The 24,807-nt window shown below is 46.2% G+C and overlaps 1 protein-coding gene across 13 annotated transcripts in view; it reads right to left on the bottom strand.

The window, feature by feature from the left end:
- ARVCF (ARVCF delta catenin family member) overlaps positions 1–24,807 on the bottom strand; it is a 601,392-nt gene that overhangs the window by 3,583 nt on the left and 573,002 nt on the right. For 12 of the 13 annotated variants that reach the window (XM_081893282.1, XM_081893281.1, XM_081893283.1 and 9 more), the window contains 6 exons: positions 22,675–22,867; positions 17,435–17,546; positions 15,596–15,686; positions 13,594–13,647; positions 9,274–9,365; positions 1,238–1,351 (listed from right to left, as the gene is read on the bottom strand). In XM_081893282.1, coding sequence (XP_081749408.1) covers positions 1,250–1,351; positions 9,274–9,365; positions 13,594–13,647; positions 15,596–15,686; positions 17,435–17,546; positions 22,675–22,867 — 644 coding nt within the window. In that variant the 3' untranslated portion in view covers positions 1,238–1,249. The remainder of the gene's footprint in view (positions 1–1,237; positions 1,352–9,273; positions 9,366–13,593; positions 13,648–15,595; positions 15,687–17,434; positions 17,547–22,674; positions 22,868–24,807) is intronic. The other variant, XM_081893277.1, reaches the window with a different exon arrangement.

Raw genomic sequence — 24,807 nt, forward strand, 5'->3', positions numbered from 1 at the left:
CCTGACAGATGCTTCTCAAACCACTGGAACAGAGCTTAGGTTCTTGCCTATTGAGACCTTGGAGACAGGAAGACCCACGTTGTGCTGGCCATCATGGCTGCAAAGCACGGTTTCATTGCTCAACAGTCAGAACAGTGAGGTTCACACTGATTACACACAACATCATAGCTGACAAACCGTGGCAAATTCTAAAATGGAAGCCAAACTGGGTCAAGAGTATGACTGCACCACAGACCAGCTGTGGCTAGAACAGCTCAGAGAGAATGTGAGAAATCAACGTGGAAGAAGCAAGCAAGCAAGTATGGAAGAAAAAGTGAGCCTATCAGGTTGGGATTGCAGCAAGAAATGGAACTGTTGATCTGTGGTTGGACTGGCCAGTAACCAGATCAGGCAAGAGCACAATGAGCCATTGTCTAAAGCTGCCTTTCTCAAACTCGGCCCTCCAGATGTTTTGGGACTACAACTCCCATGATCCCTAGCTAGCAGGACCAGTGGCCAGGGATGATGGGAATTGTAGTCTCAAAAACATCTGGAGGGCCGAGGTTGAGGAAGCCTGGTCTAAAGGGCTAGGAGTCAGAAGACTGTGCCTGTTTTCCAGGAGAAGGCATGCACTTGCTCCAGATTGCCTTGGATCAAGCTTGTTGATCTGGGAGTGGTTTTGAGCTTCACTCAGGGTATGGTAAACAGAGCCCCTGCAATTTTGGCTTGGGATACTAAGGGCTGCCTCTTCTGTCAATGGGACATGGGGATCCATTTTGATCTCAGCTGTTACGTGGCCACCTCTCCCCTCTCAGTTTTGTGGTAGTGGACTGATCACCAAATCCTTCAAGGCACTGAAGAAGACCCTCAACACCAGGCTGCTAATAAAAGTGAAAATACACAGAGAACAGGAAGTATTCTGGCTCCATATATAAGAACACCAATTCACCTCCTTTTCAGGAAAATTTTATCAAGAATTTCTGTTTCAAAAGCAGATGGCGGGGAGTTTTGCGACCAGTTGCTTAGCTTCACGTACATTTCGTATGGGTTACAATGGACTCCACCAGCAGTGCATTGCAGCAGTTTATCAAACAGTGATGAGTGAAATATATATTAAACAGAACACACTGAAAGCAATTTCCTATCTGCTTCTGCCTGCAAAGGAGCCAGGCGGGCAGAGAGAACACACAGCGATGCGACACCATGCGCGAACAAGAAAAGTTAATCACGAGCACCAATTACCGTGAAAAGGACCTACCATGCATGCAAATTAGACCCAGGAGTCAACAGGTTGGGGTTTAGGGTCCCGGGCATCCACCAGAGTCACCGAAGCCCTGTTACTCCTGTTAATGGTTTTCCTATTTGTGTCATTCTGCAGCAGACAGGGTGAGGCGTTAAAAGGCAAAACAGAGCAGATTAATCAAACAGACAAACAAACTTGCCAGTTCAAAAGGTTTGCAAGGTAGCATTAGTGCAGAAAAGAAAACGAGAGACAGAGAAACAGGGAGAGAGACAGAATCAGTAAAAAGCATGCTTCATTCCAAACTCCAGTAACAACAGCTGTGAGCGCTAGGCAGACAGTGCTGGGTTCATCAATGTAATTGCAGCTCACGACAAGTGCATCTCCCAGCAGTGGAGCCAAACAACTGCAAGCACTGGAGATCAACACACACCTTGCCTTTGGAGGAGAGGAGTATATTGCATTGCAGGGGGAGAGAATTGGCACCCTGCCCCGTAAGAAATTGCTGGGCGACAACTCCCATCACTCCATGCTGGCTGGATCTGATGGGAGTTGGAGTACAACAACATCTGGAGGGCTACCCAGTGGAAGTGACTTGCCCAGGGCAGGATTAGGACAGTGTTAGCTTCCCAGCATGGGAGTTGTAGCAAAGTGGCAGGGAGGTTATCGCAGTGCAAGCACATCAGCAGAGCCAATCCTGCCAGTGTGTAAACACTGCGCCAACCTCCCCACTGCTTTGCCCCCTTCTCTTCCCAGTAAGCAGCAACAACTCTGTTGCCTAGGAGCTAGTGTTGCGGCTCTGCCCCGTGGAGCACTCTACCTCTGGACCACAGGTCCTCCCCAATGATGTATTGCTTTGCACTCCAAAAGTGGCTGCTACTGGCTTGCTCAGAGTGTAGCAAAGTAACACAGCCTGTCCACATTACCTAGAAGTGGGGGGAATAAACCTTTCTATAGGAAGGCTGAGTCAGGGAACAGATAAGAAATAAGGTGAACTTGGGAAAGGCATTAGAAGAAAACTTCATTCTCCTTCCTTGATCCATGTTTTGTGTTGATTCATGTTTGAGCCTGAGATCAAAAAGTTAAAGCATGGTCTTGAACCGAGAGAGAGAGAGCAGGGAAGCCAAAATATATAGCTTGTGTATATGACCTCATTTTGCTTCGCTAATATGAACAGAACTTCACATCTTCGGCAAACACTGTTGAAGAAGACAAAGCAGATCTTGCTGACTAGTGAGCAGCAGAAGGACCTCAACCAGCACCCTTATGAACCAGCTAAGCTTCTTGGCATTTTGGGGTGAAGAACGGCTTCCTTAGAGAAAAGACAGAGACCTACCAGAAGTCTAATGCCTTATTAGCTTAAGACATCAAGCAATGGCACAAGGCACATGCCCAAGCAGCCCAAGATGAAGCACTGGTTTACATATTTCAACTTCCACAAAGGCAGAGACATTTCGGCACCTGCAACATTTGGATACTCAATTTGCAGGAATAAGATTGGAGAGCTTTCACACTTCTACTGCTTTCTACTGTTTCATAATTGTTCTCGTTGTTAGAAAATCAATTTCTTTTTGCATAAATAGATAAAACAAAGCAGTGGCACTTGCTGCTGGTTTTTATTTTTTGAAATTATTATTTTTTAAAATAGCAGTTGTGGAGGCTCTGAATTTGATTGGAGGAGAAGTGCTTAATCCTTCAGCTGCCGGCTGCTCCTCTCCTGAGCATCTTTTCTCCTTTCAGGGAGAAATACGCCTAGAACCAGTATCTTTCCCCTTGAAGTTGAGAAAGCACTTGTAGGGTGGGGAAAGAAGGAGATTTTGATTGGAAAGATAGCCCACAAAGGAAGGATTAACCACCCTGTGGCTACTACTCTGATAAAATTCAGAACACCCACAGCTGCATTCAAAGTAAAAACAACATCCACCAGGCCATTCCATCGATATCCTGCATCACGCCCAGTTTAGCTCAGAGGATGACTCTGTGTGTATTGATTTGTGGTACCCAATGGCTGCTGCTCAGCAGACAGCAGACAGGACTAGCCACACATGCTTAGCTGGAAGTTAAGTCCCATTAAACTCAATGGGTAGACATGCCTAGGACTGCATTGTTAGAATCATGTGCCTTCTTCTTTTTCTACGGCAGGGGTGGCCAACTCCCAAGAGACTGGGATCTACTCACAGAGTTAAAAACTGGCAGTGATCTACTCCCTTTTTGGGGGTTCAGGTCAAAGTTGTTGAGTTTTTTCAGGGAGGAGGTGAAATGTTGAGCTTTTTTTAGGGGAGCCACAGTTGCTCAGCTTCTTTGGGGGGAGCCAATGATCTACCACAGACGTCCAGAGATCTACTAGTAGATCACGATCTACCTGTTGGGCATGCCTGTTGTACAGTATACAGCCCACTGAGCAATGGGGCCTCACCTTTCAACAGAATAAACACTTGCCCATCTTGACCCAATGTGGCACTAACACACACATACCTGTAGGGGGGAGGAGAGTGTAGAGAATTCCGTTCCACCTTAAGGAACAGACGTGTGGAATTATTGCATGTCACATGTCTGTTTACATTCCAGCACAGTATGCTGGGAACTTCCATTTGTGTATAGCTTTTGCTTTTGCTGTTCTCTCTGAGACGACATGAGAGAGAGGCGACATGTTTCTTTGTTCTGAGTTATGATTAATAAATCTGTAGCATGACTTCACAAGCCTCATGCCTATTCTGGGTGCGCAGTACATTCTGCTGATAGCGTGCCCTGGCTTTTGAAGCGCGGGTCGTTGATGTACATCGGAGCACGGGACGATGGAAGGAGACGGCATAGCTGGGCTTATCAGCTGGCCTCCTGGCCCTCTGCATGTCGACAGAGAGCAGGAACATGTGCTACTGCTAATAGTGAGCTCCACCTCTCTGAGAAACTGTCAGAGAACTTTTCCTTCCCCTCGAGAAATTCAGTCAAGTGGTTACACCTTCCCAATTCCTCTACCCACAAGCAGGTTGGAGAATGAGAAGTCATTTGGACGCTGCTCTGGTATCCTGACTTCTCACTTGCAGCTTGGAACCTTGCCTCTCGGTTTGTCCTTTAGTTCTGACTCACTCTTCAGACCCGAGTGCTCGCTTTGCTTCCTGGCTCTTGGTTCTCAGGGGCTGGTTTGCTGCAGGTTTCTGCCTACAGCTCAGTCAAGACATCACCCTCACTCGATGGCACGAGGAGAGAAAGCTCCGCGAAAAAATCCTCTCCTCTCCTATCTTTTGTGCTTCTGACACAAAAGGCAGGTGCGATCTGTGTGCTGCTCTCCTGGGCCAAAAGGGGATAGATAGTACCGTATTTTTTGCTCTATAAGACTCACTTTTTCCCTCCTAAAATGAAAGGGGAAATGTGTGTGCGTCTTATGGAGCGAATGCAGGCTGTGAAGCTATCACAGAAGCCAGAACAGCAAGAGGGATTGTGGCTTTCACTGTGCAACGATCCCTCTTGCTGTTCTGGCTTCTGCGAGTCAGAATATTTTTTTTTCTTATTTTCCTCCTCCAAAAACTAGGTGTGTCTTGTGGTCTGGTGCATCTTACAGAGCGAAAAATACGGTAAGTCCCATTTCCTGGCTAAGCATGGGCTTAGGAGAAAATCGCAGTCAGGCCAAATGGGTATCAACGACAATTGTGTCCTTGGGGCACGACCAGCTCTAAGGGTCACTGAGGTCTCTTAATCCACACACAGCTGTAATCTTCACCCACTAACAGTGCTGCCCGGTGGAACTTCATATGGAAAGCAGAGCAGCGGGTCAGCAGGGCAGCGGGTCTTGCGATCACACCACAGCTTTAAGGCTCTCGAGCACAGCTAAATAAAGCAAGCGGCATATTGGAGTTGCCACTGGGAGTGTGTCTGGGAAGACGAGGGATTACCCTAATGAGGCGGGCGAATGAAAATTAAAAAGCCCCTGACAAAAATTGCTGAGCTGAAACAATCCTTGCAACTTGAATGATACAAATTTCCCCAGGACAGGATGCTAATTGCAAAACCGTAAGGACAAAAAAAAGAGAGAAGATGACGAGTGCAGCTTGACATATTGGGAGAGGACCAAGAGCCCAGATAAAAGGTAATTTCCGAAGGCAGAAGCCATATTGATTTGTTGCTGGTCAGTGTTAGGGACACCTGCTTGGCATGCAGAATATCCCAGGTGCAGTCCCTGGCTTCTCTGGTAGTAAGTAGATGCTTTATCATTTCCCAGGGACACTGGAACCCATAACATAGGGAATAAGTGTTGTGGAATCCACAGAACCTGATGGTTCTATGTTCCATGTCCACCAGTAAGTTGGAAGGATGGGAAACCAGATTATATCTGAGCACAAGCCTGCAGAGTCAACCTCGCCTAGTTTTGCACAGACACTCGCACGCATTTCCAGTTCTTCTCACCACGGAAACCAAAAGGGAGCAGAGGTGCTGGTAGTGACTATTCTCAGGACAAAGTCTCCTGCACAGCTATAGACTTTAAGGTTGGGGTTGGTTTCCAAATGGAGGAACCGAAAGCAACAGAACAAAGAACAAAAGCAAACCATGTGTGCCTTATATGTAAGGAGCTGCTAAATCGGGGCAGCGAATCTCAGGGCTTGGAGCTCAATGCGGCCCTCCATGTATTTCTATCTGGACCTCAGGACTCTCACTGGGTGGGAGCAATGAATGTAAATTTCACCTTCTTCAGCCCAATGACTGCATTCCATTCTGGGCAAACCTCTGAGGGCCACATGCCAGTCAGTGGTGGGTGGAGTCAGAGGCAAAAGTGGGAGGAGCAAAAAATGTAAATTTTCTCTTTATGCAATGGGCTAGTTTCTACCCACACTCCTCTCTGTCTTCCATCCAACCATGAAAGAGGCATTGCTAGAGTTCAAGAACGCCTTCCAGTCAGGAAAAATCATTTGGGTGGGGTTGGGGGGGGAATCAGTGAGGGGTGTGGCCTGGGGGATGTGTTCTGAGGAGAGTTTTGAAGGCCAAACAGAGAGGTGTGGAGGACCACATTTGGCCCCTGGGACCTGAGGTCTCCCACCCTTGTCTTAGGGGTATCCTGAGCTCTCTACAGACGGTCATATGTGTTACTTCATGCAGCGCTTCATTTGAAGGATTCTCCTTCTCATTTGGTTCATTAGTCCTCAAATTCCTGCCCCGATGGCACCACTGGCTCCAAAAATCCTGGCAGGGCCCACCACTGAGGTCCACCTTTTGCTTTTATTCTCCAACTCAGTGGTCTGAGCAGAACCAGGTGGCTTAGTCCAGCTGCCATTTTAACTCCACACAATGCCTCTTGACGCAGCATCATGCGGAGGAAATGTCTCCCAGGGACATTAAAAGACTGGCCCTCCGCCACCCAGTCCTAGAAACTAATGATGCCAGGCAAAATCAAAAGAGGAAGGGGACTCGCTAGAACACACTTTGCCCAGGACCCCGTCAAACATGGCTGCTGCTGTCACCCCGAGTCTCGGCCTTAGCTTTTCACAGAAATGCCTTGCCCCAATAGCTCTTCCTCCTCCACTCAAACTTCCTGTGAAGGAAATGGCCTCAGGATGTGGAGTGAGGGGACGCACTCCCTTCTTCTTACAAAGCCACTTCCGAGCTTGGGAGGAGGTGGGGTTGCGGGCTTCACGCCCACCCCACGTGCGCGGGGGCTGTCGTCTACCCAGTCAGCCAATCGGATGGCTGGGTGGGCATAGCCTGCCCTATTTAGGGCCAGCGCGGCCAGGGCTTGCCCTCTTTTCGCCTCATCAGCTTTGGTAAGGAAGGGTAAAAGAGTATGTGAGGGGGGGAGGAAACGCCATCACCTCCCCCAAAGCAAAGGCTAGTCCGATAAAGGACTCTGGGGGGCGTTGCCCTGTCCGAAGCCTATGGAGGTGTGGGCCTAAGGCACGCCCCCGAGCGGTAACCCCGGGGGAGGTCCTAGTTGATGTGCCTCAGCAGGACTCCCTCTACTAGTGGTTAACCCTCGCCGGTCTTCACGCAATCCGGCTGAAGCCAGCTAGTCGATAGGACCCATGCCTAAGCCAATACCACTCATTCCTATAATCAATAAAGTTGTGGCCTACAGTGGTGCCTCGCAAGACGAAATTAATTCGTTCCGCAAGTCTCTTCGTCTTGCGAGTTTTTCGTCTTGCGATGCACGGTTTTCCATAGGAATGCATTGAAAATCAATTAATGCGTTCCTATGGAAAAAGCCTTCCCCCGACCTCTTCTGGCGGGCGGCATTTTAAAATCGCCCGGGACAGCGGAGGACTTCTCCGCTGTCCGGGGCGATTTAAAAGCCCCTGGGAAGGCAGGCAGGGGGGACAAAGGCTTTCCCGCCCGGCCGCCCGGCTTCGGGACATCGTTCCGATGCCGGGCGGCTGGGGGAGGCGTTCCTGCCCCACCGCCCGGCATCGGGACGATGCCCCGAAGCCGGGCGGCTGGGGGAGGCTTTCCCGCCCGGCCGCCCGGCTTCGGGACATCGTTCCGATGCCGGGCGGCTGGGGGAGGCTTTCCTGCCCCACCGCCCGGCATCGGGACGATGCCCCGAAGCCGGGCGGCTGGGGGAGGCGTTCCTGCCCCACCGCCCGGCATCGGGACGATGCCCCGAAGCCGGGCGGCTGGGGGAGGCGTTCCTGCCCCACCGCCCGGCATCGGGATGATGCCCCGAAGCCGGGCGGGGGGGGGAGGCTTCAAAAGCCGTCCGGGGGCTTTTAAATCGCCCCGGACAGTCCCGGGGCGATTTAAAAGCCCCCGGTTAGGCAGGCAGGGGGGCAAAAGTCTTTGCCCCCCCTGCCTGCCTTCAAAAGCCGTCCGGGATAGCGGGAAGCGCTTCCCTGCTATCCCGGACCGCTTTTAAAATGCTGGCGGTGGGGAGCAAAGCCTTTCGCCCCCGCCGGCCTTCCTGGACCTCTTCTGAAGTCCGGAGGGGGGGGAAGGCTTTGCTCCCCACCGCCAGCATTTAAAAAAAGGTCCCCGAGATTTCCCTATGGGCTTTCGTCTTGCGATGCAAGCCCATAGGGAAAATCGTCTAGCGAAGCGTCGCAAAAACCGAAAAACCCTTTCGTCTTGCGGGTTTTTCGTCTTGCGAGGCATTCGTCTAGCGGGGCACCACTGTATTTCACCCATTAACCTTATACTTGGTGTCCTGTGTCTTTATTTTTCCGGGGGGGGGGGGCGGGAACTCACCACGCAAACGCAAGGATGAAGGGTCATTCTAAGAGAGTAAAGGGAAGCAGAGATCCTTGCGAGACAGTGGCCCACAGGAATTCCTCTTGCCATCCCAACAGGCTGGGCAGGTGGTGTGGAGGGTGGGCTAACACCGAGGTTTCAACCTAAGGTTTCATTTTACGCCCATTCTTTATATCAAAATTTCCACAGCAGAAAATCCAGCTTCTAGGAAGCACGGTGTCTTGTATGAGGGTTGGGAAAACCACAGAGGGGAACGACAGATTCTCCGAGCTTCACTACCAACAAATACAGTACAGTGGTGCCTCGCAAGACGAAATTAATCCGTTCCGCGAGTCTGTTCGTCTTGCGGTTTTTTCGTCTTGCGAAGCACGGCTATTAGCGGCTTAGCGGCTATTAACGGCTTAGCGGCTTTAAGAAAAAGGAAAAAAACTCGCAAGAACTCGCAAGACATTTCGTCTTGCGAAGCAAGCCCATAGGGAAATTCGTCTAGCGAAGCGACGCAAAAAACCGAAAAACCCTTTCGTCTTGCACGTTTTTCGTTTAGCGAGGCGTTCGTCTTGCGGGGCACCACTGTAGATTCTCTGATCTTCACTGCTAATGAATACAACAGGTTCCCTGATCTTCAGTGCTACTGAAAACTGCAGGCACCAGCGGCAGCAACACAGAGGCCAAAGGCAAGGAGGCCTAGTATCTTCTCCTTTGTAGATGAGCAGATGGTATTATCAGAGCCGTGATGGCTGGGGATATTCAAAGGGGAGCTCTGCACCTCTATATAGAACAATTCAAATTAATTCTGCCTTACATTGGCCCACAAAACTCCATTAAAAGGTGTGTGTGTGGGGGACATTGCAAATGCCTGATGTGCAACTCGGAAGAACACAGCTTACTTTTAGTGGTTCTTTCTCTGACGCGTCTCCCATGTTGTCGTTGGCTTTGTATTTTCGCTCTTTCTCCCGGTGATCGATGGTCGAGTAGCCATCTGCAGAGGAATGACAGGAGGCCGTAAAGGAATCTGCGGCATCAATGGCAGCATGGCATTAAATGGGTGCCCGTTCCACTCTTTCAAAAACAGCATCACACTGGATACAAACCTTCACCCCATCCCAAAACTAGCACAACATGGTCACACACACATACAAAGATGTCGTCCCACTGCTAGCATCTGTAGGTATCTTTATTTTATTTTTTTAAAAAATTGTTTCTCTAGATACATTAGAACAAATTGCCCCAAACAGTGCAGCAAAATTACTTTGCCTTAGCTGAAAAGCAAATCTTCTCCCTGGATTGCAGAAATGTAATGTCCAATGAAACTAAAATATTATAATGTCTGTATATTAAGAGTAGACTTCAAGGACCTGTCTTTTGTTATCTAGATTATTCACAAACGAACTAGAATTCCATCATTACCCCACAAATGTGTGTCTGTCTGGTTCCTCCTGCTATTCTTAATTCATGTGCAAGTTTATCATTTGAAAGTGCTGCCACACCCTTTGGTCCCAGGATGTCAGGTGAGCACCTGTAAGGTCTTTTCAAAGGGTAGCCTTGTCATCCTTATGCTCTTATGCTATCTGAGCACTTGGGCATAATGGAGGATTCCCTGTTGCCCCACAAACCTGCCAGGCTATTCAGAGGTCCACTGGCAGCCCTGCTTCAGACACCCCTAACTTTCAGAGGTGAAGACCTCCTAGGAAACGGGTCTCTAGCCCCTCTCCTGAAGGACCACCTCCACAAATACCTGTCACAACCCCTCACACTACCCTAAGGAAGCTGTAGATGAGGAGCTCAGGCTGCTCCTCTGCTCAGGGAGGAGAGGATAGAATGGGGAGGTGGGAAACCACATATGCCACCTTGAGCTTGATAGAGGCAGTGGCTGCCACCAACTTAGACGGCTTTAGAAGATTAGACAATTTCACAGAGGACAAGGCTGTCAATGTAGGCTATGTGCCCCCTCCACTGTCAGAGGCATAGTGTTTCTGGATACCAGTTGCTGAGAATTGCAGAGGGGCAGAGTGCTGTTGCCCTCATGCCCAGCTTGTGTGGGATGTGAAACACAAGAGCAGTCAAGTACAACATTCCTAGAGTGAACATGTTTACACATGGGGAGAAATGTTTGTCCAGCCAGCAGGTAAACTTCCTGTTTCCTTCTGGGCTGGGACAGACTTCCTCTGCATGTGACTAGAGGTGGGTGCGGCCTCACCTGTGCAGGTAATGACAAAAGCACAGGGCAGGGCAGCCATCTCTCTCTTTTGACTACATGCATCGAAGAAGCAACATCTGCTTAGCCAAAGATGCCCTCTGGACTGTCTTCTTATGAGATAGTTTCTAGGTATATGTTACTTTTCTAAGCTAAGTCTGCCTTCTGGGATCCTATTGTGAACAGAATGATGTGTGAGTAAACCTTTTTATACTTTTATAGAAGACTGTGTCGTGTCTTATCTTTTATGAGGGAATAAGGGGGAAATACCAGAACAGTTATTATAGAGGCTTTAGCGAGCCTCAGCAAACGCATCCGCTCCAAGTTTAAAAAGGGGAATGTTACTCTGCTAAATTGTGAACTTGTTAACACAAGTTGGAAAGGCTATTATCAGACAATATATCCTTTCCTGCATCCCTGAACATTCCCACAGCTTGCAGGCTTTCCCACAGGTATTTGGTTGGCCACTGTGAGAATGGGATGCTGAACAGGACGGGCCATTAACTTGGTCCATCAGCCTCATCTAATAGGTCTGTGATGGTGTTCTTAATCCTACCATCTGCCGTTGCCTGCATTTGAAATCCAGTTTCCCTCTACACCTCCGTAAGTCTTTCTTAAATTCACAATGCATGGAAAACCCTTTTTACTCTGGGTACATAACTAATATGTTCCAGCAAAGTAGCTTCTGATCCTCAGCTTTACACTGCCAGGCTGGTTAATACATGGTCACCCTGCAGTGCGCTCTCATTTGAAGTGAATCTCTTCCCACCGAGAGGATGTATATTGGAGCTTTCCCTTAAGCAAGGAACATATTCACAGCTTATTCACGCTGGCTGGAAGGTTTGAAGTGAGGTATTTGAAAAGCAACACAACAGAATCTTTTCCCTTCCTGTTGTTACAGTTTTAGGTTTCAAGAGGAGCTGTACTTGGTTTTTAAAAAACGCACGCAACCTTCCTTCTCATAGATGAGAAAGCTGGATCTAGCATTTATTTATTTATTTTTAAATGCTTTTTATTCCAGATGCAAATCCGAAACTCTTAGATGTTGGATTTTATCAGCGCAAACTTAAAACATAGGAACCAGCTGTAAATGGAGCCATACCCTTTAGCGTAGCGTTATCTGCAGTAAACATCAGTGGCCACAATTTGGAATGAACATCGTTTGGAATGAACTAATTCAGGGAACTTAACCAAGTTCCCTGAATTAATTCAAAAATCTGCAAACTACTCAGTGATGATGTCCAACCATATGCTGATTTCAACCTGCTGTAAAAGTATTTTTCTTTATGCTCTTTATGCGCTTTATTTTGTTTATTAATATAATATTTTTTTAAAAAAAACCACTCTGAATTACATGTGAAAGCAGCCCCCAAAATTGCCCCTTAACTCATCTGTTTCATCTTTTTATTTTATACAACCCTGTTTCCTTCTCAATGCCCCCACCCCAGCAATTCCCAAAATGCCTCTAGAATGATGCTGTATCATTGGGGTCTTTCAAACTTGATTCTCCACAAGCTGGAGCAAGAGACCATAAGAGCAGATTACCAGAAAATGCAATTAAATAATCATGCTTTACTGACAAGTTGATTCAGGTAGGTAGCTGTGTTGGTCTGACGCAGTCAAAATTAGAAATTAAAAAACAGTCTGAAGAAGTGTGCATGCACACAAAAGCTTATACCTAAACTTAGGTAAAGTTAAAGGGACCCCTGACCATTAGGTCCAGTCATGACCGACTCTGGGGTTGTGACGCTCATCTTGCTTTACTGGCTGAGGGAGCCGGTGTACAGCTTCTGGGTCATGTGGCCAGCATGACTAAGCCGCTTCTGGCGAACCAGAGCAGCGCACGGAAATGCCGTTTATCTTCCCGCCAGAGCAGTACCTATTTATCTACTTGCACTTTGAAGTGCTTTTGAACTGCTAGGTTGGCAGGAGCTGGGACTGAGCAACGAGAGCTCACCCCGTCGCGGGGACTCGAACCGCCAACCTTCTGATCGGCAAGTCCTAGGCTCTGTTGGTCTCTAAGGTGTTACTGGACTATTTTTTAATTTTTAATTTTGACAAGTACATGTTTCTTTTTCCTGTGGAGGGCCATTTTCACTTGCCAATTATGGGTGGTGCTGAAGCCAGCAGTGAGTGGAGCCAGATTCCAAAGTGGTGGTACCCAAAATCTTCTCCCTTCTCCTTCTACCACTAACTCCTCTTTCTCTTTCTGACACCCCCAAACCCATTTCTCTCACACACTTTTTCTGATAGCCCTTCATCTCACTGACAAGGAAAGTTTGCTTCCAGGCCATTTCTGAAGTTAGGCCAAGGGTAGGGATGGAGGAGACATTGTATTCAGTTCAAATTCAGTTGCACTGAAAGGCAAATCTACTTAATTTGCACTTCCTGAAACAATATGCAAACTGAAATGCAGTCCTCCTTTGAAATGCGCGCTTCTCCGAATTTTGCCATGCAGTTCTCCAACCAAGTAATTCATACACTAGGTCAAGTGTGTACAAAATTGCATACATTAGTGAAAACAACATACAAAAAAACCGCAGTAACTTATGGAAAATTGCTTGCAAAAAATATGTATATTAGACAAAATGCACGCAGTAATTTGCATATCAGGAGAACCTTGCACTGAAGTCCTGACTCTCTGTAAAGAAAACAAACGCACAAATTGATGTTGGAAATGTGGCCTAAGATTGGAACTGAACCTACGATTAGTAAACTGAGAAACTGAGAGAAACCATGATTGTCAGGGTTCACCCATCCCTATCATGAGGGCAACATAAAATTAGACTAGCTGCCCACACCTACGTATCTATATTTCTACCTGCCTCTTTACATTTTTACAAACACGCACGCTTAAAAATGCTATTGATACTTTGGAAAGAAAAAAAATCAGCTCTAAATGTCGAGTTCAGACGCCTGAAAGCACTTATTCTTGAGAAGCTGAACTCCCTTGTGAGGGAAAGGCTTCACTATGGGAAAAAGACAGAAGAGGTTGATCCATAACTGTGTTTACCTGGCCCGAGTTCATCCATAGGAATCATATCCCGACTTCCAGTCTTCTCGTTATCTACAGGAGAGAAGAATAGAAACTAGTTGGTCTATTGGAGATGCAGATCAGGCCTCACAATCCGCAGGGAGAGGGAAGGAGGCAAGAATTTTCTGAGTGGAGGGAGCGTGTGCTAAAAGCAAATGTTTACAGGCTGGTGACTTCCAACCCACTTAAAGTAATAATAATAATAATAATTTATTATTTATACCCCATCCATCTGGTTTTCCCAGCCACTCTGGGCAGCTCCCAACAGAATATTAATAAGAATAAAAAGCGATAAAACATTGAACATTAAAAACTCCCCTAAACAGATGTCTTCTAAAAGTCAGATGTCTTCTAAAAGTCAGATAGTGGTTCATTTCCTTGACATCTGATGGGAGGACGTTCCACAGGGCGGGTGTCACTACCGAGAAGGCCCTCTGTCTGGTTCCCTGAAACCTCACTTCTTGCAGTGAGGGAAGCTCCAGAAGGCCCTCAGAGGTGGACCTCAGTGTCCAGGCTGAACGATGGGGGTGGGGACGCTCCTTCAGATATACTGGATCGAGGCCGTTTAGGGCTTTAAAGGTCAACACCAACACTTTGAATTGTGCTCGGAAACGTACTGGGAGCCAATGTAGGTCTTTCAGGACCGGTGTTATGTGGCCACTCCCAGTCACCAGTCTAGCTGCCACATTCTGGATTAGTTGTAGTTTCCAGGTCACCTTCAAAGGTAGCCCCACATAGAGAGCATTGCAGTAGTCCAAATGGGGGATAACCGGAGCATGCACCACTCTGGTGAGGTAGCACCATGATACCATTTTAAAAAGCCATGCCTTCTCCCAAAGAATCCTGGGAGCTATAGTTTGTTAGGAGATGCCTATTCCCCTCTCAGAGTGGCTTAACCATCAATCCCTCTTCCCAGGGAACTCTGGGAATTGTAGCTCTGTGAGGAGAACAAGGGCTTCCTAGCAATTCTTAGCACTATTTACATTTAAAGCACTATTATACTCTTTAAACTGTCATGGATTCCGCAAATAACTCCATATAGTTTGTCAGAGGTCCTGAGAGTAGTTAGGAGCTCTCCCACACTGCCCCAGTCTCCTCACAGAGCTACAATTCCCAGAGTTCCCTGGGGTAAGGGACTGACCATTAAACCACTCTGAAAATTGTAGCTCCGTGAGGCAAATAATAATAATAATAATAATAATAATAATGAATTTATATACTGCCCTAAACCTGAAGGTTTCAGGGCGGTTCACAGAACAAAATCAAAATATAAAGCCACAAAATATATAATCAAAATAAAAATTGTTAAGTTGTGGGTGAACATATCAGATGACACAGCGATTCTTCAAACAGCTCTTGTTTATTCACAGGCCAGAACAGAACTGAACTGAAGGGTTCAGCCAGCCTGCTTATATAGAGCTCCACTACAACACAACTGTAAGAAATTTCTGTAACTATCCAGTCACTGAACGTCACTTTCAATCCCTTATTTGCATATGTGGACCTGAGTGAAAACTATCTACAGTATCCCCCCTGCTGGCCCAGAGTGAGAACTTCAGTACATAACAAAAACAGCAACACAATAACCCCCCCCAAAAAACTCTACATTTTAAAATGGCATACATAGGATGTCAATCAAATCAACCAAAGGCCTGGTTAAAAAGCAACGTTTTTGCCTGACGCCTAAAGGTGTATAATGAAGGCGCCAGGCAAACTTCCCAGGATTCTTTGCGGTGAGCCGTGTCTGTTTAAAGTGGCATGTTATTGCTTTAAGTGAGGCCAGTATCTCAGCCTAACCTACTCCGTAGGGTTGTTGTGCCACCTTGAGCTCCTTGGGAGGAAAGGTGGAATATATATTTATTGAATAAACACGTTAGAATGAATGTTTGGCATCGCGTCCAGCCTGACCCCCCGGATCTTCTCATTTTCACACGACTGCTTAGAAGAGCTCAAGACGGACCCCTCTGGGACGAGCACAGACCTTGACTTTTATCCACGAGAGGCAGGGTGCTGTCGTCATAGCCAGACTTGCATGAGGTGCCTTTGGATCCCTTAGGAGTCGCAGACGCAGACTGGAAAGAAAGGAAAACGCCAGAGTCAGCAGCTTCGGAGGGAACAGAGCGGAAAGCAAAACCCGCTTCAGAAAGTTATCATGAAACACTCATTCCAACAAAACCAATCTGCGTCCTACTTCCTATTTTTAGTACGGCGGTAGTCAGCAATAAGTCGGCATGCTGAGAGCTCATTTTTCCAGCTTGTGCGCTTTATGGTCTTACTGGGATGGGGGGGGGACGGAATTGTGACAACGCTGCTCTATTACTTTCCTGGCAGGTGAAGTCAGCTACCCCCTTTAGGAGGGACTGCTTTGTGGGTGGGAATCCGGGTCCTCGCAGCGACCCTGGAGGGGGCGGAGGAACGCCGTCCATGTCTTCACGATCCTCGGACGTGTCACGCCCCGGGCCAGCCAATTGGGTTTGCCTGGGGGCGTGGCTACGCCTGTTTAAATCGTGGCACGGCCAGGGAAGCATCCTCCTTGTTTGCCTCCATTTCGCGGGATGTCCCAGCCCACCCACCCCCTTTCTTGCATGGTTCGATTATGGCCTTGCGATGACTTTTGTCGGTCGCCTGGTTAAGTCTTATTGTAAAGGTAAAGGTAAAGGGACCCCTGACCATTAGGTCCTGTCATGGCTGACTCTGGGGTTGCAGCGCTCATCTCGCTTTATTGGCTGAGGGAGCAGGCGTATATCTTCTGGGTCATGTAGCCAGCATGACTAAGCCACTTCTGGCGAACCAGAGCCGTTTACCTTCCCGCCGGTGTGGTACCAATTTATCTACAGTGGTGCCCCGCAAGACGAATGCCTCGCAAGACGGAAAACCTGCTAGACAAAAGGGTTTTCCGTTTTGGAGGTGATTCGCAAAACGAATGTCCTATGGGCTTGCTTTGCAAGACGAAAATGTCTTGCGAGTTCCTGTGGTTCCCCCCCCCCTTTTCCCCAAGCCGCTAAGCCGCTTATCAGCTGATCCGCTTAGCCGCTAAACACCTGATCCGCTAAGCCGCATATCAGCTGATCCGCTAAGCCGCTAATAGTGCTAATCCGCTAAGCCGCTAATGGGCTTGCTTCGCAAGACGAAAAAACCGCAAGACGAAGAGACTCGCGGAACGGATTCTTTTCGTCTTGCGAGGCACTACTGTACTTGCACTTTGACATGCTTTCGAACTGCTAGGTTGGCAGGAGCAGGGACCGAGCAACAGGAGCTCACCCCGTCGCGGGGATTCGAACAGCCGACCTTCTGATCAGCAAGGCCTAGGCTCTGTGGTTTAACCCAGAGCGCCACCCGCGTCCCAAGTCTTATTGTAAATTATTGTAAATTTAAGTCTGCCGCAATTGGATTTCTTATGGACAGTGCCAACCCTGAATGTATTGGATTTGTGACCACTATGCTCATTTGTACTTCAGTAGCAGTAAAGCTCTGCTGGATGAGATATTAATTGCCTCTAGTCTGTTTGGGGGAGAACCCTGCAACGTGTTTAAGTTTTTACTCTGCTAACTATACATTGGAGTTCTGCTCTGGATCAATATTGAGTGGAATTCCATGACAACATTTAATTTGCAGCGGTGTGGTGCTTTATTTGGCTACCACAAATGTTATTTATTAGAGCTGTGTTCCTGCTTGCTCCACTCGCAACCTCTAACAATCCCCACATTAATGCCATTGAGCTTCCCCTTCCCAAACTCATGCAACCACTAAGCTCGCTTTTCGCCTTCCCAACCCCATTTGCTCCAATAGCTCTCAAGCAGACCTCTGCAGTCGCCTTCACCTGGAAATGGGATTTGTTCCAGCCTTCCTTCTGCAAAACGCTCCGTAGCTCTTTGTAACTCCAGGTCATCTGAAGGACGTGAGAGGCTGCTTTCGTTTCCCTGGAAGACTGGCTGGTTTTGGAGGGGGCGGGGCGTGGGGAGAAGAAAGCAGGCAAAGAAGCAAACGTCATAAGTCAGAGAAATTCAGATATTGAAGCCTGTTGACAATTTCAGTCATTAACAAATGCAAGCATCTGGAGGGACCGGCCAGCCGTTCTCTTGAATCTGAAACTATTACAAAGGGCCAGTTCTCATGGCCATGTTTATGACATGGAACATTTATCTTAGGGTTCCTGCAAATATCCTTTTTATTGCTCAGGCATGATTATTTGTGCTCGGGACGCTTTTAAGGATGGTCACACACAGCCCTGCTTTCAACACTGCTGGTGCCTGCAAAAAAAATTGGGGTACTCGCACACTGAATGACAAGCAATGCCTCAAATGTGATTGGATGGAACTGGGGTGTAAGGAAGAGGTAGAAACTGCTTAGCCCATCCGAACCCCTGGATTTTCATGAAACCCTAAATATAAATATAACTTCTCCCATTTAACAGTTCACTTGTCTTGCTTGCTAAGGCTCTGGAATGTGGCTTTGCCCTTTTTGACTCACTTCTGCCTGTGATGAGTTTGAGAAATATTTAAATCCATGCCATGTCTTGGAATCGTAAGCCAGGAGAAAGCAGCTTCTGACCAACATTTCTGCAAATAAGCTTTAAGGATCTTGGCGTCAGATAATACATAGCCTAAGACAAAGTTTACACTTCAGGCATGATTAACTCTGTCCCTATATTTCTGTTTCCTTTATTGAACTAGTCATTATATATCTGCTTTGTTTGCTTGGGTTTTTCTGCATTTTGTGAGTTGGGCATGTACAGTGGTACCTCTGGTTGCGAACGGGATCCATTCCGGAGGTCCGTTCGTAACATGAAAAGCCTGAAACCTGAAGCGCCGTATCTGCGCAGGTGCGTGGTGTGATTTGGCACTTTTGCGCATAGTGCAATTTAGCGCTTTTGCGCGTGCGCGAGTGGTGAAACCCGGAAGTAATCCTTTCCAAGTACTTCCGGGTCGCTGTGGGATGCAACCTGAAAAAACGTAACATGAAGCAAATGTAACTTGAGGCATGGCTGTACTACCAAGGTACTCCTATGGAGTAATTTGAGGAGCTGAATGGTCTTGGGGCCAAAATAACAGACCAAATGCTTAAACTCACAGTAATTATTTCATTGCGATACTTAGTTGTGCTTCCCTTCCAGTTGCCTCAAAAAGGGAAAAGTGGTGGCAGCAGTTCCACTCAAGACTAATAAGTGTAGCTGCCAACCTGGCACCCACGGGCACCAGCGTGCCCACCAGGACCTCCTATGGCACATGTGAAAGGTCTCAGTAAATGCCCCCTCAAAAAACCCACAAAGCATGAAAGTGGTTAGACTGCAAGCATAGGTAAACTCAGCCCTTCAGATGTTTTGGGACTACAACTCCCATCATCCCTGACCCCTGGTCCTGTTAGCTAGGGATGATGGGAGTTGTAGTCCCAAAACATCTGGAGGGCCGAGTTTGCCTATGCCTGGGTTAGTGTGTGCAAAAATAAAAATATTTCCGCCCCACCATCAAAAGGCAGCTTCTCTCTAGCACTGTTGTGGTGCAAATGAGAGCTATTTGAGATTATTGCCCATCTCCTTACGATCGTTGCACATTGGGACAGTTTATTTTGTTAACAGCCTTATCATTGCCATCCATATAATGGAATGTTGTGAAAGGACAAACGTCTCCCACTCTGCCAATAAATGTCTGGATTTCCTTAAATGATGATGCCTGATAAATGCATGCCCGATGCTGAGGAATAGAGCAGGCAACAAGGGAATCTGTCCCGAGATGACTGATCGTTTCGTTCTATTGATCTTGTCTCTGAAGTCAACTCAACCTATTAAGGGCGGTGATTTACGATAAGCAGTTACGGCATGTGCATTAAGCGCTCCAGCTGCGCAACCAAAAGATGAAACGCAAAAGTTGGAAGCCACAGATGTCCCAGAGTTATTTCATTTCCTGCTTTAGGAATATGATGGTCAGCATGACGCTTCTAACTCTTGTAGAGGAGGTGAGCATCAGAGCCCTGAAAAGTCCTTCTGTGGCTCAGAAAAGAAAATCACTTCCTGCAGATGCACAGGGAGTGTTCTTTAACGCTCAAATATATATTTAAGTCCAATACAGTGGTATCTCTGGTTGTGAACGGGATCCGTTCCGGAGGCCCGTTAGCAACCTGAAAAGAACGCAACCCGCGGGTCGTGACTCGCCGCTTCTGTGCATGCGCATGACGTCATTTTATGGGTCTGCGCATGCGCGAGCACGAAACCCGGAAGTAACCCTTTCCGATACTTCCGAGTCGCCGCGGGTTGCAACCTGAAAACGCGCAACCTGAAGCAAATGTAACATGAGGTATGACTGTACACCAATTAGTGCTTATGCTTAGCTCAGCAAATAGGCACCTGGGCAAGTCCAATGGTGCTCCTGGGTCTTGGGAAGTTAAGCAGTGTGCTAACCCAAACAGCCCAGAGCATCAGACCAGACTTGGCAACCTATCCTCTCGATCTGTGCTTTACATGACCTCTTTAGCTTATCCTAGGACAAGAGACACACACACTCATGAATGTTGATGACATTGAAATGAACTGAAGGGGTTCTAGCAACAAGGTTAAAAATAAGATTGGATTGATAATAGATAAATTAATTGGATATGAATTTGCTGAATTAATTTTCAAAAGGGATACAAAAAAGGGAGATGTGAGGAAGTCAGGAAAATAAGTGAATTAAAGATGAGAAATTAAAAAGAGGGATTTTTGCTTTTTCTTTTTAGTGTGTTTTTTTCCTGCTCTTTTTCTTTCTTCCTTTTTATAAGTTAAATGTTTGTATTTTTTGTATTTTGTAACTTTATATTTTTGTGTATGTGTTTTTTCTTTTTTCTGCTTGTTGTCACTTCTGAAACTTAATAAAATATTAAGAAAAAAGAAAAAAAAACAAGAGACACACACACTCACAAAAGACGTCTTCCGGTATGCTCCTTGTTCAATGCAAATGCTATGATAATAATAATAATAATAATAATAATAATAATAATAATAATAATAATAATAATAATTTATTTATACCCCGCCCATCTGGCTGGGTTTCCCCAACCACTCTGGGCAGCTTCCAACTGAATATTAAAAACAATACATCATCAGACATTAAAAACTTCCCTAAAGAGGGCTGCCTTCAGTTGTCTTTTAAAAGTAAGATAGTTGTTTATTGCCTTGACATCTGCTGGGAGGGCGTTCCACAGGGCAGGCGGCACTACCGTGAAGGCCCTCTGCCTGGTTCCCTGTAAACTCACTTCTTGCAATGAGGGAACCGCCAGAAGGCCCTCAGAGCTGGACCTCAGTGTCTGGGCTGAATGATGGGGATGGAGACGCTCCTTCAGGTATACTGGGCCGAGGCCGTTTAGGGCTTTAAAGGTATACAGGATGCTGTCTGAGCTAACGTTAATGCCCAGGACAAGGACTAAAGAAGTGAGATGTCAGGTGTCTCCAGCAGAGCTGGTGTCAGAAGAGAGAATAACACAAGGACAAGGAGCAAATAACCTCTCCGTGCCGCCTTGTCCTCTTTTTCTTTGATTGGTGGTGTTGGCTGGGTTCAAAGTGGAAGGAAGCCAACAGGCAGTAGCAACAGGGGTGGGGTGGGGGCCAAGAGGAAGGGACGTGGAGCATCTGCTTGGAAAGCAAAAGACCTTGAGGTCTCTCTGCAACATCTCCAGGGACGGCAGTAAGGAACGCCCCTCTGAACCCTGGAGAGCTCCAGCCAGTGTGGACAAGACTGAGCCAGATGAAAGATTGATCGGACCTGGTATAAGACAGATTCCTAGGTTTCGGCCCAGAATGCCTGAAGGAGCATCTCCACCCCCGTCGTTCAGCCAGGACACTGAGGTCCAGTGCCGAGGGCCTTCTGGCAGTTCCCTCACTGTGAGAAGAGAAGTTAAAGGGAAGCAGGCAGAGGGCTTCTCAGTACTGGCGCCTGCCCTGTGGAACGCCCTCCCATCAGATGTCAAGAAAATAAGCAACTATCTGACTTTTAGAAGACATCTGAAGACAGCCCTGTTTAGGGAAGTTTTAAATGTTTGATATTTTATCACTTTTTTATTGTTGTTGTTGGTATTCTGTTGGAAGCCGCCCAGGGTGGCTGGGGGAACTCATCCAGATGGGTGGGGTATAATAATAATAATAATAATAATAATAATAATAATAATAATAATAATTTACCCAAGGCCCTCTGAAACCAGGAGCTGGCACTGCACTCTAGTACAATCAGGAATACAAGTGCATTTGGAATTCTTGGGGAGAAAAACAGGATTTGCACTCCCATGATTCTCTATTTGCACTCCCTAAACCCTTTGTGGCTTAGGGCCCTCGTATTTACGGGACTGCCTCTCCTGTTCTGCCCTGCAGAGGACCTTAAGGTCCATGAATAATCATAGTTTAGCGGTCCCAGGCCCTAAGGAAGTCAGATTATCCTCCACCAAGGCCAGAGCCTTCTCAGTGATGGCTACGACCTGGTGGAATGCTCTGTCCCATGAGACCAGGGCCCTGCAGGATTTGACTTCATTCCGCAGGGCCTGTAAGACAGAGCTATTCCACCTGGCTTTCAATTTGAATTTAGCTTGATCTTTTATTCCCCTTCCTTCCCTCCCCCTCCCCTTTTTATGAAGATTACCTGCTCTGGGATCCCACAGCTAATTCTCCCCTGGTCTCCTCGCTGGCCCAAAAAGGACTAATTTAGCCAGCTAGCCCTGGTGATCATCTAATGTTTATTGGATGGATTTCCCCCCTAAATTGATTTCTTAATTCTGAATTTATTGTTATTCACGTTTTATACTGTATTTTATGCTCTTTTTTGTTGCATCAATTAAGTGTTTTAAATTTGTTGTTAGCCGCCCTGAGCCCGGTTTTCTGAACCGGGAAGGGTGGGGTATAAATAAAAATTTATTATTATTATACATTATTCTAAATGCTCATTATCTGAGGGCCTCTTTCCAAACTGAGCTACCCTCTCCTGTTTGCACCATCTCTCATCAGCACAACACATGCATGTTCCAAACCCAGCGCTGCCAGATGAAAAGGAGCAAGGTAGCAGGCGACAGGAAGGATCCTTTGAAATGATCCAGAGAAAAACTAACCTCGATTTGCTGATAGTGACCAGCTTCTGAATGCCTTGCGTTTGGATCAGGGACCTGGCATTTTCTACGCTGTCGGTAATGATTTCATGGATGGTATTCAGGACTGCAACCACAGTGTCCTCCTCCAGGTTTTTCGAAGACCTCTGTTGCTTGCTAGGCAAATTTCTCACTAGCTCCCCCATGGCATAACTACCTGAGGAACAGAAAGGGCTCTCGTTAGTTCAATCCGATCGCTCAATTCAAGGGAAAGAACAGGTTACGACTCAGCCGGGAGTTCACGCTTTGTATTATTCCGTCTATTTTGTTTTATAAAACATATGCAGTGCTTGATTGTATAAGGTCTCGTCACAAAAATCAATAAAACAATACAAGCTATCCGTATAAACGGTTAAAAGCAGCTATTGAAAACCAACCAGAAAAAGATGAAAACCAGCAATAAACAGATTAAAGCACACATCAGCAATCTACCTTATCTTTTGCTCTACAAGACTTACTTTTTCCCTCCTAAAAAGAAAGGGGAAATGTGTGTGCGTCTTATGGAGCGAATGCAGGCTGTGCAGCTATCCCAGAAGCCAGAACAGCAAGAGGGATTCCTGCTTTCACTGCGCAGCGATCCCTCTTGCTGTTCTGGCTTCTGAGATTCAGAATATTTTTTTTCTTGTTATCCTCCTCCAAAAACTAGGTGCATCTTGTGGCCTGGTGCATCTTATAAAGCGAAAAATACAGTACATATCTGTGTAGGCTTGTCTAAACAAAAAATGTTTTTAGCATCTAAATGTTTTAGATGACCTGAGTTTCTTCCAGCTCCACTGTTCTATGATTCTATGAGCTAGATCAGGCATAGGCAAACTCCGGACCTCCAGATGTTTGGGACTACAGTTCCCATCATCCCTGACCACTGGTCCTGTTAGCCAGGGATGATGGGAATTGTAGTCCCAAACATATGGAGGGCCAGAGTTTGCCTATGCCTGAGCTAGATGGTCCGGTTCAGTACAGGTCAGCTCTCTATGCTTCTGTGGGTACACACATTCCTCTTTCAATATAAAATTAGACCCTATATTTACAAACAGGGTGGATTTGATTTAAATCAAATAGATTTAAATCATTATTTAAATCACTAGTCAATAAGACTTGATTTAAATCCATTTTTTTACAGAAAGACTCATTCTTGCTGGTATAATCTTAATATATACAACCAGATGAAGGTTTCATTTTTGGAATAGTAAGTTTTCAGAGTAGTTTTTACAGTTATATCAAAAATTAGTGATTTGGTTATACTATTAGAAAACATAAGACAGATAATTATGAAATTATTGTTTATATTTGGACAACTTTTCTGCCGTACTTTATTGGAAGGAGAAAAATAATCATTTCCTTAATAACAATTTAAACAATTTATTTAACTATAAGAATAGAATTATAGCATATGCATCCATGTTTGTTAGCTGACTTGGTTAAACAATTAGAAAAAAACCAACAGACTGAGTTTTAACACACATGAAAAACTTAAAACAAATGCTTATATCCTGATGAATAGCCTTTGGACTATAATTTAACTTAAATAGAAAACTATCTTTAGAAATATTTTTCCTCTGAAAGCATTTCATTTTAAAAATCTGATTCAAAAAAAAAATTTGATTTAAATGTTTTTTTATTTAAAAAACCCCAATTAAAAAAAAATCATTTATTTTTATCCACCCTATTTACAAACGAGGAAGACAATAGATTAAACATTAATGCCATTTCTGATTAGCCCTAAGGCTCCTCTTTGTAATTTGGGGCTATCAATAGATCTTTGTGAGCCTTTCCACAAGTTTCAGATCCTTGCTCGAAAGTTTTCTGAAGACTCATTGCCCAAAGCGAGCACATTCTGCAAAAGAAAAGTTGTGGTCATCAGGAAAAAGCACAGGGGTTTGCATCCTTCGCTGCAGATTTCATTGCTATCATATATTATTACCCTTTGCAGCTTTCATCGTACGGGCACGGGGGAACAGTTGCTTAGGCTGTGCTTTAATGCCAATATATAAACAGTTTACTCTCAAGATGTCATCGGAAGAGACCCACAGGGTCACAAAGAGCGTTGCCTTGCATATTCTCAGCTCAGCCACGAACAGTGTGCATATCCTTCATGTT

This window comes from Podarcis melisellensis (assembly GCF_964234715.1).
Source record: "Podarcis melisellensis genome assembly, chromosome: 16".
Lineage (NCBI taxonomy): Eukaryota > Metazoa > Chordata > Lepidosauria > Squamata > Lacertidae > Podarcis > Podarcis melisellensis.